This window comes from Ahaetulla prasina, chromosome 1, assembly GCF_028640845.1.
Source record: "Ahaetulla prasina isolate Xishuangbanna chromosome 1, ASM2864084v1, whole genome shotgun sequence".
Lineage (NCBI taxonomy): Eukaryota > Metazoa > Chordata > Lepidosauria > Squamata > Colubridae > Ahaetulla > Ahaetulla prasina.
Genome location: NC_080539.1, coordinates 217,828,216 through 217,843,343, shown reverse-complemented (window position 1 = coordinate 217,843,343; position 15,128 = coordinate 217,828,216). Strand labels below are relative to the sequence as shown.

General features: G+C 41.2%; 1 protein-coding gene across 1 annotated transcript in view; it reads left to right on the top strand.

Moving 5' to 3' along the window:
• The window catches only part of MYO3B (myosin IIIB), a 284,495-nt gene that overhangs the window by 119,046 nt on the left and 150,321 nt on the right, over positions 1–15,128 (top strand). Inside the window, exons 15-21 of the mRNA XM_058190849.1 lie at positions 1,080–1,194; positions 2,302–2,428; positions 2,774–2,984; positions 5,678–5,825; positions 6,539–6,692; positions 13,230–13,318; positions 14,155–14,284. Coding sequence (XP_058046832.1) covers positions 1,080–1,194; positions 2,302–2,428; positions 2,774–2,984; positions 5,678–5,825; positions 6,539–6,692; positions 13,230–13,318; positions 14,155–14,284 — 974 coding nt within the window. The remainder of the gene's footprint in view (positions 1–1,079; positions 1,195–2,301; positions 2,429–2,773; positions 2,985–5,677; positions 5,826–6,538; positions 6,693–13,229; positions 13,319–14,154; positions 14,285–15,128) is intronic.

The window sequence follows — 15,128 nt, the reverse complement described above, 5'->3', positions numbered from 1 at the left end:
CTCCTCCGCTGGTCTTGCCTCACCTAGTGTTGCGATGCCTCATGTGTGGCCAGATCCACTGCTGGCTTCCACTCTCTGCACACATGAATGCACCTAGGTATTTTTTCCCTACTGAAATGGTCCCCATTTATCTACTTGCAATATTGCCTGCTTTCATACTGCTGGGTGGGCAGGAGTTAGGGATAGAGTGACGGGAGCTTAGTGACAGGAGCTCACTCCATCCATATACACTTTTGGTATACTTAGGATGTTTTGAAAAGCTTTAGTTGAGTTGTGTGCTACATTAATTCCACGTGGTGGTGGTCCATTGGTGGTTTCTGAGATGTTCTTGATGTATGGCAGTGTTACTCTTTTTAGGGCTTGCGTTGGTTGTGCTGGGTTGCGTTGAGTGGTCAAGCATTTTATGATAAAGTTGCATGGATATCCATTTTGTTGGAATAGGTTGTATAGAGGCTCCTTTTTCCGCTGTTCAAGGTTTCTGCAGCAAATTTGTGCTCACCTAAATATAGTTTTTACACAGCTTCTCTTGTGGGAGGTTGAGTTGTTGCTTTGGTAGTGGAGCACTTGGGGGGTGGGGTTTCTGTGCACTTATATTTCTTGTTTTCAATTGTGGTATCTGCTGATCAGGGTATCCAGGGTAGTCAGTTGTTATTTTCATCTTCTCTGCTAAACTGGATTCCTTTGAAGATGTTGTTGACAGTTCTGTGGTGTTCTCTAATTAGTCCTTTTGATTATGGTGAAAGTGTCATCTACATATCTGATTCATATTTTGGGTTGTAATTGTGGAAGCTCTATATAACATCTAGATGTTACATAATGACCTCTGCTATAAGTCCTGAAAGTGGTGATCCCATAGGTGTACCTTTAATTTATTGGTAAGTTTGTCCATCAAATTGGAAGTATGTGGTTAGGCAGAGGTTTATGACATCCATAATCTTGGCTGCTTCAATCTTCATCTATTTAGTTATGTCAGGGGAGCTGTGGAGCAATGTGGTCATAGATTCTTCGACTAATTCCAGACTTACGGACATGAAAAGAGCTGTAACATCAAAAGAAACTCAGTTATGTATTTTACACAGGTATATTGAAAATGGCACAGGAAAGGTGATGCATGATATTATTAATAAAGAATCTTATGGAACTCAGTTTGAAGCAATCCAGCATTGCTTTCGGATCATAGGATTTACTAAAGAGGTAAGTGATGACTTTTTTTATATAGTTGACAGAATAACATTGGCCTTGCTTTAAAATATATATATATATTTCAGTGTGCAACTGAATCAGTACAATGGTGGCTGCCACATCAGGTTTGGATAATTATATGTACAGCTTGTAGAATACTTATTGTGAGAGTAGAACTATAATAACTGTAGTGGAGTGATTCACTAGAGTTAGAATTACTAAACTTGAATCAACACTAAACTAGAGTAAGAAGAACCAATAACAACATGTAAATCGCCCCAGAATCACATAATTAATTCTGAAGCCAATAGCAATAATAAAACAAACAATAATAAAAGTTAAGTTTTCTTAATAACTTAACTGAAAATTAGGCATTTTATCAGACAACTGTATTTAGGAATACAGTTTGAGAAACTCATCCATTCATGATCCTACCAGTCTTCCCCCAAATATACCAGATCCCATCTCGGCTTCTTCTCTGATGCGCCAGAATCTTTACCTTTGATGCTCACATTGCAGTAGGATATTTCTAGGATCTGCTTGGCACGGTATTAGCCCATTTGTTTTATTTATTATTTCTTTATTGATTAACTTTGTTTGCTGTCCATTTCGCTGCAAGGCGTCTCACAGTTAGGCTAATTTCTTTTATGAACAGAAAAAAAGTGGTATATGAAGAATGAAACTGGTTCATAAAACTGACATATAAAGAGTTAAATAAACATTCTGTCACTGCTCAGAATAAATGAATGAATGAATGAGTCAATCAATCAATCAATCAATCAATCAATCGAAACTGGCTGTTAAGAAGCTGTCAATCTAACATAGGATTAGAAATAAGATAGAAGTACACATTCAAGTCAAGAAAAAGATATGAATCCTCTAAGACCGTGGAGTGTGACTGCATTACATTAGCACCTTCCAGCTTTTGCAATGATCAAAAATGGTGAGGTATTGAATGTACATTATAATCTGAGAAGGAAAGTATGACTGGATCTGATTGGATTATGGAATTATATATACACAATCTGTCCTCAGAATGTATTTGTTCCCCAAAGTGTTGTGCTGTGCTGTGCTGTGCTGGTAACCTGTTAAAAGTTCTGATTTTCCAACCATTTTCAGGAAGTGCATTCAGTGTATCGCATTTTGGCTGGGATCTTAAATACAGGAAATATCGAATTTGCTGCCATTTCTTCACAACACCAAACTGATAAGAGTGAAGTGCCCAATATGGAAGCCTTAGATAATGGTAAATATTTTGCTAACATCTCTGAATTGTCCCAATGCAGAATATGATCAGGAAATCTAATTTCATACCCAGTGGCTTGCCCTTTGCCCCAGTGGTGAAATCCAATTTTTTAAATTACCGGTTATGTGGGTGTGGCTTGGTGGGTGTGGCGTGGCTTGGTGGGTGTGGCGGGGGAAGGATACTGCAAAATCTCCACTCCTTCCCCACTCTGGGGCCAGCCAGAAGTGGTATTTGCTGGGTCTCCAACTACTCAAAATTTCCGCTACCGGTTCTCCAGAACCTGTCAGAACCTGCTGGATTTCACCCCTGCTTTGCCCCCCATTTTGCAACATCCTTGTCTTTCAGCTGCTGCGCTGCTGAGCATTGGCTCAGAAGAACTTCAGGAAGCTCTCACCTCACATTGTGTTGTCACAAGAGGCGAGACCATTATCCGAACAAATACTGTGGACAAAGCAGCTGATGTACGAGATGCCATGTCAAAGGCTCTTTATGGCCGACTCTTCAGTTGGATTGTAAATCGGATTAATACCCTGCTGCAACCTGATAAAAATATATGGCAAGTTAACAGTCAATACCTTGCATATTTACTTGTTGATGCCTGCATATCTCTTTTTATTTAACATCAAGAGTTTACGGTTTGTTTTAGATAATGCCTCAAATTGACTTACATGCATTTTTGTTCCTGGGACATTAACTCAGTGGTGGGATTCAAATAATTTAACAACCAGTTCTCTGTCCTAATGACCAGCTTGGTGGGCGTGGCCATGGTGGACGTGGCCAGGGGTGTCACAGGCAGCACTCAGCCGCCTGCACCCCCCTGGGAGCAAAAATGGGCCATGAGGAGGCATGCTGCCACCCCCCATGCCCCATTTTGGATCTAGTAGGCCTCCATGCAGCCTCCTGGGAGTAAAAATGGGCTGCGAGGGGGCAGCCCCCTTCCCTGTGCCCCATTTTGGGCCTAGACCTTCCTGCAGCCTCCTGAGAGCAAAAATGGGCTGGGGGGGGGGAACGCCGCTCATCCCATGTCCCGTTTTGGGCCTAGTAGGCCTCCCTGCACTTACCTGGGAGCCAAAACGAGGCATGTGGGGACTCCTGGAAGAGGCGGGAAGGGGAGGGGTGGGGCCAACCAGCAATTTAACAACCGGTTCTCCCGAACTGGCCTGAACCAGCTGAATCCCACCACTGCATTAACTCCAGTGTTTTCAAAAACTTGACTGGGATTTAAGTAGGTAAATGGGATTTACTTGGGTTAAAATCATCTCCCACCCTGGAAAGATACTAGAAGATGTTTTAATTACATTATCTTTTATCTTCCGCCTGTTTTTTCTTTTTATTGTCTTCAACATAAAGTAAACTTTTAAATTCAGTCCCAATCATTAACTTTTTGTGCTTAACTATGCCTAATACACCAATACCAGTGTAACTTTTGTTCAAACGTTTGGTAATTCTGAGACCAAAAGTAAACCCTGTTTGAAGCTTTGCCAGTGAAAAACTGAGCATATTAGCCAGGGGTGGGATTCAAGTAATTTAACAACCGGTTCTGTGCCCTAATGATTTCTTCCAACAACTGGTTTGCCAAACTGCTCAGAAGGTTAACAACCAGTTCTCCCGAAGTGGTGTGAACTGGCTGAATCCCACCACTGATATTAGCCCATCAGCCCTCTAATTATCCTTCAAGGGCAAGTCAGAAGCAACTTTTGAATCCGGTGTCCTTTAGTTCCCTTGAACAATATCTGGATCAGTTCCCTTTTTCCTTGCCAGCTTGGCATTAACAGAATGATTTTTCCCACCCATTAATTCCAGCAGAAGGGAAGCTAATAAGGATGAATTTGTCTTGGCTGGCATGAACCAACATGTCTTTTAGAATGGTGGATGATCTACACTGCTAAGAACTGCTCCATGGGATAAACAACCTTCCAGATTTGTAAATTTCACTTCCCATCAGCTCCAACTAACACAACCACATACAGTATAAGACATTCTAGAGTGTAGGCATAAAGTTGTAACCCACTATATCTAGAGGGCACAGGTTGCTAGTGTCTATTAGCTGTTCTGTGGATTTACGGTAGTTTAAAGATGTCTAATTTCTAATTAGTTAATTAATTAGTTAAGCCATAGTTAAATTTGCTAGGAAGGGAAAATTCATTGTAATGTTTACCTATGTTGGTAAATGATAATTTATTAGGAATGTGTATAGTTTTGTATCTGATCATTTCCACACTAATGATTTATTGCATCATCTAGCCTGCCCACATTACTGTTATTTTGGCAAAATGATGGTTGAATAATCTAGAACAGGGGTCACCAACCTTTCGGACCTCAGGGACCACTAAATGCATAATTTTAAATCCCGTGGACCACTAATATCATCTCCTAATGACCGGGTGGGCGTGGCTAGGTGGTCATGTGACCTGGTTGGCATAGCCAACTCCATGTCACTCACATTGAGGGGCACCTCGCCGGCCTCTTTTCACCTCTCCCCTCCCAACCACTCCTCGCCTCCCTGCCCGGGCTCCTTAGGGCCCCAACAGGAAGCAGTTGCTGGAACTAAGCAGCCACCACAAGAAAGAGTTGACAAAACAGCTCAGTTCAAATTGGATCTGACCGGGAAGGAGGTTCAGCAGAAGCACCTCACTGAGGACTACGAGCATAGGCTTTCCAAGCAGAGGGAAGACCTGTGGGAGTAATAGGCCAAGTACCAGTGCCTGGAGGCTCAACGGGCTGAAATGGTCAGCCAGTTCCAGACTACGATGCAATCCCACTGGAACAAGGTTCTCCGGCTCTTCACCACCAGCAGTGCTTCCATCCAGCCTTCACCCAAAGCCCCGCACCAGGAGGCTGAAGCAGACCCCAAGTCGGAATTTCTGCCCCCTCCAACCTGCACAAAAAGACCCCAAAGGGGGAGACTCTCTGCAGCAACACAAACATTCATTGTGTATATCCAGCCAAAGGGCCGTAGTTTGAGGACCCCTGATTTAGTGCAATATAAAAAATGCAAATAATTTTTCTGCGGACCACCAAAATTTTCTTTCCACAGACCATCAGTTGGTGACCGCTGATCTAGAAGATACTATAAATCACTAGTGGAGAAATGCACTTTTTCTTTCTTTAAGGCACTCATATTTTCAGTGTTAAGTTTTGTCCCTGAAGAAAATACTTATTCTGTTTAATACCTTATTTCACAGTAGTAATAACAACATATTACACTATCATATTTGATATTAATGTTTTGGGTTCATTTTCAAACAGCAATGCTGAAAGTGGAATGAACGTTGGGATATTGGATATTTTTGGATTTGAGAACTTCACAAGGAACTCATTTGAACAGCTGTGCATAAACATTGCAAATGAGCAGATCCAATTTTATTTCAATCAGCACATATTTGCACTTGAGCAGGTAAGCTTTGATTGACTTGATAGCAAAGTCTGCAGGCTCGGCTTGGGACTTGTAAGACCAATGAACCAAAGAAGATGATTTTGGTATGAAGTTTATGACTTCATCTGTCTTCTGTGAAAATAAACGTTTTCTCATAAAGGGAAAAAGCTTTCACCATACGAATTTATCGGACACACGTGCAACTTCTGTATACAAACACAATATTGTATATAAAAATTAAAATATGGTATCATACTAACCAATGCATTTGTGATATACTATGTTTGTATGCAGCTGTGTGCTATTGTGTTGAAGAAAAGAGACTTTTTCCTCACAAATCAGTGAAACTGAAAGCAACATATGAATTTTAGTTATGTGAAAATCAGGAACAAATGTAAGAGAAGCATTTCCCAAATAGTGATTTTTAAAAAAAATCACCGAGCAGCAACTTGTTGAAACTTGCTTGCCTTATTCTTTTCTCAGCTTTGCAACTAGATCAGGGGTGTCAAATTGGCAGCCTCAGGGCCAGATGCGTCATGCACAGGCCACACCCACCCCAGCTTCACAAAGGGGAAAATATCATGATAGATCACATGATGGCAATGTGACGCCGCAAGTTTGACACCTGGAAACTAGATGAATACAAAAAGCCAGATTGCTGAATATAGAATATTCCCAATATTCCCAAATACCATAATGATATTTATGACGTATTAACTTTTGTAATACTTTAGATGGAATATCACAATGAAGGAATTGATGCTGTCTTGGTTGATTATGAAGACAACAGACCACTCTTAGACATGTTCCTTCAGAAACCAATGGGGCTACTTTCTCTACTGGATGAAGAAAGCCGATTTCCCCAAGCAACAGACCTAACATTAGTTGGTATGACCTCTTCAGAAATCCCAAATGGTTACATATATACACAGAAGAAAAAAGCAAGAGAACAATTTGTATTTTATATAAAGTTTAAATCCAAGCTGACCGCATTAAACTCTTGGAGTCAAATGATTAAATTGTTGAGTATAATTTTATAATAATTATAGATAGACATCTTCTCCATATAATAAACTGTTAGTTATTACTAATGGAAGCAAGTGGGTTCATATCAGTTCAGTTGATATGTGAATTCAAACCACATCTGAGAGTTATCTGCTGATTAAGAAATTACCGAATAAGAAATTACCTATAGAGAGAATTGAGCCTTATAGCAGAGCTTCTGTGAAACTGGCTACATAGCAAGCCCCAGCAGGAAAAGATAGTCACTTAAAAACCCAAGGAAAAAAATCCTACTCCCATTAGAAATAAACGATGCTTCTTTAGCACTATTACCTGTCTAGCTGTGTAAAAAATAAGTGAAAGAAACAGTTTAAAATTATTTTGTAACCAATATTTAGATTGATGTGTCTTTGCTCATTAGGCCAATTGGTATTTATCCCATTGAGAAAGATATTAGAAAATTAATATTTTTCTAGAGATATCAAATAGGGATGTATGGATAGTTTTTCAAAAATTTCTGAATGCAGCGATTGGATAATTCAAAACCAGCTGTGTCCTTCAGTAATGCAATCAGGAACAAGGATTTTTGGCTCCTTCTATACTCTGTTGGCCATCTGCCTGCACGTCACCTGAAATGTAGTAACTGCTTGCTGCTCATTTTGTGCTAGCTGATCAAACACTGGGAATTTACACAACTTACTGTACACATCTGCTAATATTGGAAGTAGAGTTCCAAATTTCTGTACTTACGTTTCAGTGGAAATAACCAAAAAAGTGCCACGTTACATTTTTCTATTATTGGCTATGCTGAGATCTTTTGCTTTAATCTCTGCAGTCTTGTTGAATATCTAAAATGAAACAATTGTGATAAATCAACTGCAGGGGGAAAAATAAAGTTACCAAACATAATAAACATTTAGTAAAGTTGATATAAGCACAAAATATTAGAGGTTTTTCTGAATATTCTGAATCTTCCCTCTATCTACAAACTGTTTTCAGATAACTTTGGAATTATGGTGGCATAACAATTAAGAGAATGAAGTAAAAACTTGCAAGTTTCTACTTAAAATTATTTCTTTAATGTGTTAAATGGTACTCTATTAGAGAAGTGGTATTTTATTAGGGTACTCTGTTTTTTAATCTCTTTCTATCATCAGTACTATGGAAATAGTAGCAACAGGAACATACATTACAACAAACACAAAAAGCTTCTATGTTTTGAAGGGTTTGTTATTATATATTGATACACAGAAAACACAATAAAGTTTAAAAGGTCATTATAAATATTGTATTTGTGCTTCAGATTAGAAAAAATGTAAGAACATTGATGAATTTTATATTAGGCTTACAAGTTAGCATGAAAAAAAATGACTAGTTTATTACTTGTGGGCTCAAAAAGCAAACTTGTGTTCCCTTCCTTCTTTCTGCCTTAAGTGTATAGTTAATTCCATGCATATCCTAAATTACCAGCATTTCAACATTACAACTGTCCACAGCTTGATCTTATGCTATGTTTATATCATTTGCTACAATCTAAAACAAGAGCGGCACCATTAAAAGAAAAGTAAAACTATTAAATAAAAAAAACTACCGTATATACTCGAGTATAAGCCGAGTTTTTCAGCATGTTTTTTGTGCTGAAAAGCGGCCCCCTCGGCTTATACTCGAGTCTACCCTTGTAGAGTTAGTTGTAGTTGTAGGGTTTTTTGCCCTCGGGAACAGCTGGGCCGGCAGGACGAGCCCAAATGCTGCCGGCATGCTTTGCCAGCTCGGCCGGCTCGTTTTGGGGCGGTGGCTGGCCCCCGGCGTTTTCTTCCGCCGCTTTTTGATGGCGGCGGCGGTGGTCGGCGGGGGGGGCGGAGGGGGCGTTCGACATTTTCGCCCCCCTCTCACTCGTCCTCCTCTTGCCCGCGGTGGGGGCGGAGGGGGCGTTTGTCACTCTCGCCCTCCTCTCGCGGTGGGGGCGGAGGGGGCGTTTGTCACTCTCGCCCTCCTCTCACTCGTCCTCCTCTCGCCCTCGGAGGCGGAGGGGCGTTGTCACTCGTCCTCCTCTCGCCCTCGGAGGGGGCGGAGGGGGCATTTGTCACCCTCGCCCTCCTCTCACTCGTCCTCCTCTCGCCCTCGGAGGGGGCGGAGGGGGCGTTTGTCACCCTCGCCCTCCTCTCCGAAAAGCCGAAATTGAGTGCGAAGCGGCAGTGGGGATGGGTGGGTGGGGGGAGGCCGCCGTGAAGTGCCGGCTGGGGGAGCCCGGGAGCCAATCGCCCCGGTGGAAAGCGTGTGGCTTCTGCTCAGGCGACGGAGGCACGCCCCAGCTCGGGGCCAGAGTCCGGTGGAGCCTAGTGCGAAGTCCCAGGGCGAAAAGGGCTCCGGGGCGCGCGCGTGTTGCGCGCCGAGGCGCCTGGCCGGGGATGCCTGTGCGGGCTCGGCGACTAGCCCGACCGCTTGGTGCATGGCCCAGCTATGGAGGTGGTGGACGAGACCGAGGCTCTGCAGCGCTTCTTGAAGGTAAAGGCGGCGGAGCCCGGGCACGTTGCGCAGGTTGGGGAGGAGGGTGAAGCCAGCCCGCTTTCTTTCTCAGCTACTCTTGGATTTGCTGGGGGAGGGGGGATTAGCAGCACGTGAGGACGGCGGGCCCCGCCGCCTCGGGTAACGCGCGTCGCCTCGGGGACCTCAGGTGTGTAGTGGGAAAGGAAGAAACGAGGGGCTTTGAGCGAAGTGGATTTAGACTGACAGTCGCTTTGGAGGCTGAAACGGCGTCGAAGCAGCACTAGGAGGGCTCGCTGAGGGCGATGTCAGAAGAATCAGATACTCCCGCAAACTCCGCCTCGCGAGTGGCTTTTGCAACGATTCTCTTTTCCCTCCCGTTACCCCCCAACCCCAGCGCGTATCCTCAAAATTGCACGCCTCAGTTCTTTATTTACTTTCTTCTCGCCCCTTGGCGTTTGACACACTCACCCTCCTCTCACTCGTCCTCCTCTCGCCCTCGGAGGCGGAGGCGTTGTCACTCGCCTCCTCTCGCCCCTTGGCGTTTGACACACTCGCCCTCCTCTCACTCGCCCTCTTTTCGCCTTTGGAAAAGATAGCTTGCCGGTCCACGGGTCTTGGCTCTATCTTTATTTTTTACATTGACCAGTAGCTGCCTCATTTCCCACCCTAGGCTTATACTCGAGTCAATAGTTTTTCCCAGTTTTTTGTGGTAAAATTAGGTACCTCGGCTTATATTCGGGTCGGCTTATACTCGAGTATATACGGTAAACTAAAACAATGTGCTTTCAAAGTAAAGAAACGAGAACATTTACCAAAGGAATTTCTTGTATGGTTTAGGAGCAATTCTGGAAAAGCCATTCTCATATGCCCAGTCAGCATGCCTTTCCAAGATAGGTATTTTCAGAGGGATTAGTCCTGTTCATCTTAAATTTTGAGAAATCTATGATAAATGTTAAGACCATTTCTTAGGACTTCCGCACAACTGCATTAATGAGCCTCGTTATAGTCTCTGAATTGGCAAAAAATATGCTAGCATAATTTGGATATCCTGGAGCTGAGTTCTAATTTGCTTAAGTTCTTACATTTTTAATGCATGACAATTTAAGGGCAGCAATTGGTAGATTTTTTTGGCTTTATTTTTCCTTCTCACTCAATGTGAGCAGCTGGTGGCAAAAACTACTAACAATGGCTTTCCTTAAGACGCAGTGAGTTGATCATGGACAAATGCCTGGATTGGTGCATTAGTTGCTTTTCAAGTTGGCTAGGTGATAGGTTACCAATGAAGAGATGCTTTTTAACATATCTTCTGGAAAACAAATAGATCTAAAATGACCGGTTGTTAGATAGGTGGTATGGATGAGAGTACAGAACACAGTGTGAAAAATCTTCTACAGCTTAATCTCAGCCTACCCTCTATGCCAGGGTCCCCAACTTCCAGTCCATGAACCGGCACTGGGCCATGGCATGGCAGGCCAGAAACCAGGCCCCACAAACAAGCGAAACCCCATCTGTGGGATTCAGGCTGAAACCTGCATGTGAAACCACGCCCTTTCCTGTCTGCAGAAAAACCTCTCTCCATGAAACTGATTCCTAGTGGCCAAAAGTTTGGGGGGGCTCTATCAGTGGTGGGTGTCGGGGGCGTGGCCATGACCGTGGTGGGGTAAGGACCTTTCCTTCACTTCACAGGGCTTAATAATGAAGATTTATGAGGATTAATGCTGTTTGGAATGCACCGTTATGGATGAAAGTTAATAAATCATGAAGTGGAAGTGTTAATAGCCCAGCAGACTGAATTTAAAACTGGTAGGTCATCTGAAACTGCTTGAATTAAGGAGTTTTTACTGCGTGGGATGACCGAACTGGCAGATACAATGAGTTTGGAATAAACTGCTGTCTTTTGCTTTCCTTATTATAATTATCGTGTTCTGTGTTAAATGCTGAGGCTAAGGAATATCAAAGACTGAATTTAAAACTGGTAGGTCATCTGAAACTGCTTGAATTAAGGAGTTTTACTGCGTGGGATGACCGAACTGGCAGATACAATGAGTTTGGAATAAACTGCTGTCTTTTGCTTTCCTTATTATAATTATCGTGTTCTGTGTTAAATGCTGAGGCTAAGGAATATCAAAGACTGAATTTAAAACTGGTAGGTCATACAGATATAGGGCCTTCTGCAAAATCAGCAGTGGTTGCAATACTTAAAATTCAGGAGAAAACAAGAAGCAAAAGAGATGGAGAGCAGAGAAGTTTAACTTGTGTTTTATAACAAGTTGTACTGAGATTGCTGATGAGGGAAAAATAGTTTTGATTATATGCTCAGGAAGAAACTGATTTGCAATCCAAACAATGGGCCATTTTTAATTTTTCTAGTTTTTATTATTCAGAAAGTAAATACTAATGGTTACATAGAAAAGAGAGAAGAATGGCCATTGGTATACAAAAGAAAAAGGTAATTTGTCTATGTTGCTGAGCTAAATTAGTATCTTACATAAACAGCAATAATGAATAATATTTTTTTAAAAAAACATGGAAAATACCTAAGAAGCAATATGGAAGCCACTAGTATTCAGGGGAAAATAGTTTTGATTATATGCTCAGGAAGAAACTGATTTGCAATCCAAACAATGGGCCATTTTTAATTTTTCTAGTTTTTATTATTCAGAAAGTAAATACTAATGGTTACATAGAAAAGAGAGAAGAATGGCCATTGGTATACAAAAGAAAAAGGTAATTTGTCTATGTTGCTGAGCTAAATTAGTATCTTACATAAACAGCAATAATGAATAATATTTTTTTAAAAAAACATGGAAAATACCTAAGAAGCAATATGGAAGCCACTAGTATTCAGGGGAAAATAGTTTTGATTATATGCTCAGGAAGAAACTGATTTGCAATCCAAACAATGGGCCATTTTTAATTTTTCTAGTTTTTATTATTCAGAAAGTAAATACTAATGGTTACATAGAAAAGAGAGAAGAATGGCCATTGGTATACAAAAGAAAAAGGTAATTTGTCTATGTTGCTGAGCTAAATTAGTATCTTACATAAACAGCAATAATGAATAATATTTTTTTAAAAAAACATGGAAAATACCTAAGAAGCAATATGGAAGCAACTAGTATTCAGGGGAAAATAGTTTTGATTATATGCTCAGGAAGAAACTGATTTGCAATCCAAACAATGGGCCATTTTTAATTTTTCTAGTTTTTATTATTCAGAAAGTAAATACTAATGGTTACATAGAAAAGAGAGAAGAATGGCCATTGGTATACAAAAGAATAAAAAATAAAAAAATAAGTTAAAGCAATACTAGGAAATTACTCAATTACAAGTTATACATTTCCCTTTCATTGTACCCTGACTAATGACTGAAATCGCTCTCTTTCTCCCCCCCACCTCTCTCTATATATGTAGGTCTTTGGTTGAGTTTTCGTAAAATTGAGTGTCTTGGCGATGCCGACGAACGATTCGTCATCTTCAGGCTTCAGCTTCGTGCTTCTGGGAGCAATGGCTGAAGCCTGAAGATGACGAATGAGACTTCGTCGAAACGTCGCCAAGACACTTCCAATTTTACAAACCCAATAATACATACATACATACATACATACATACATACATGTATATATATATGATTTCTATTTATTTTATTTCTTTCATCTATTTTGGTTTCTTTCCCCTTTGAAACCATACTCCAAGTATCTGAATTTGCCTTGCTGAGTAATATATGAGGGAGCCATTCTTGCTTGAATTTAGTTAAATTTCTATTTTGAACCTACTGTATACCTTTTCTTTTGCCATTGCTGTATATTCTACAAGTTTGGTTTCCCAATCTGATATCATCAGCATCTTATCTCGTTTCCAATGTGAGAAGATTTGTCCTTGCGGCCATCAAAAGAATGGTCCATTAATATAGTTTTCTTTTTTAAAAATGCACAGATAAATTTGAAGATAATCTGCGATGCAAATACTTCTGGAGACCCAAACGAGTGGAGCTCTGTTTTGGCATTCATCATTATGCCGGAAAGGTAACGCTTATATAACTTGCACTAAATTAAAAATGTAATAAATGTCCTTAGATTTCCCTTCAATGACTTTCCGATTTTTCTTCCCTACTTAATCTTTTAATGAGTTTACATTTTAAAATTTAGACACTGTTATACAACCCATAGTATTTGATGGCCCGTGATGGCCAATAGAACTGAGTTGGCAGGTACAAGGGACTTCAGGTGTTCTCAACCATTTGGCAAGGCATTGATGCTAATTCTTAATTTAAAATATGGCGGTACATCTATAGGTGAAGCCTATGGTGTTATACTGGTCCTTTCTCCCCTTATCTGTTTCCTGGAATTGTAACTGTTCCTGTCACTGCCGATTTCATGAAGTGCCTTGTTTCTTTAAGGCTGAAGACCACAATCTTCTCAGTAGAGAAGTCAAAGCATCTCCTGCTTAGCTCCTTACTTTAATGGTTGCCAGGGTTTACAAGGAACAGAGTATTTTTTGAGAACACTTTTGAAAAGTTCAGTTATCAGAGAGCTTTGAACCAGTCTATACTGTATGGTAGGTCATACAGATATAGGGCCTTCTGCAAAATCAGCAGTGGTTGCAATACTTAAAATTCAGGAGAAAAACAAGAAGCAAAAAGAGATGGAGAGCAGAGAAGTTTAACTTGTGTTTTATAACAAGTTGTACTGAGATTGCTGATGAGGGAAAATAGTTGTGAGTGTATGCATATGAAAATAAGTAGACATAAATATGACTGAGCACTACACAAAGAGGGAAAAGTTCCCATCTTTACTTAAAGTACTACAGGTGACAGAATCTTATAAGAGCCTGTTTTACATTGATCTCCCACATTGTATAGGTTCAGTATGATGCTTATGGCTTCCTTGAGAAGAACAGAGACACCCTACCTGCTGACATAATGGTGGTATTGAGGACTTCAGAGAACAAACTTCTTCAGCAGCTTTTTTCAAGCCCGTTGACCAAAACAGGTACAATACATCTGAAATCTGTTAAAAATTAAGGGCTTTCTACTGGCTAAATACTCTGTGTTTAGAAACCAACCCTGGTGGCGCGGTGATTAAAGTACTGCAGGCAAACTCTGCCCACAGCCTGGAGTTCAATCCTGACAGGGCTCAAGAATGACTTGGTCTTCCATCTTTCCGAGATCTGTAAAATGGGGATTTTAAATATGTGGATGCTTGAACGGCGTGGTTGATGTGTGGAGAGAGGTTAAAGGAATTGAGAGAGGAAACTATGTCTATGTTTTATACATCCTAGTTATGAAAAACCAATGACATGTGTCAAAGTGATATGCCACAGTGTTTTGGCTGACGCACCAGGGCTTACCAACACCCAACAATCACTATTCTCAAAAGCACACCTGTTCCCACACAATTTTTGGAGACCTCATGCAAGAATGAGGTATGTCTTGTGCAGCTTCTGCAGCCTCCGAAAATCATACAAGAATATGCGTTTTTCTGAGGCTGCAGAGACCATAAAAAAACATTCTCCAAAGCCATTCAAGAGCAAAGGCCTTGTGTGCTTCTGTCAACAGAAAGAAAGCACCGCCTGAAGGTAAGTGGCAAATCCTGGGGACTCCTGAGCTGCAGGGGCAATCATGCCAATACCCAAGGCTTGTGTGGCTTGTGGTACAGCACAAACTGGCCTTTTTGAGTGGGGGCAGTGGTACAGCCCTCTACTTCAGGCGCGCCTCAGTGCTGCCACCAACTCCCATTATTCAGAGTGGCCTAAATGGAGGGGTATAAACAAGAATATCATATTTCCCTCTCCTTCTCTCCCTCCCTCCCTCCCCCTCTCTTTCCCTCCCTCCCT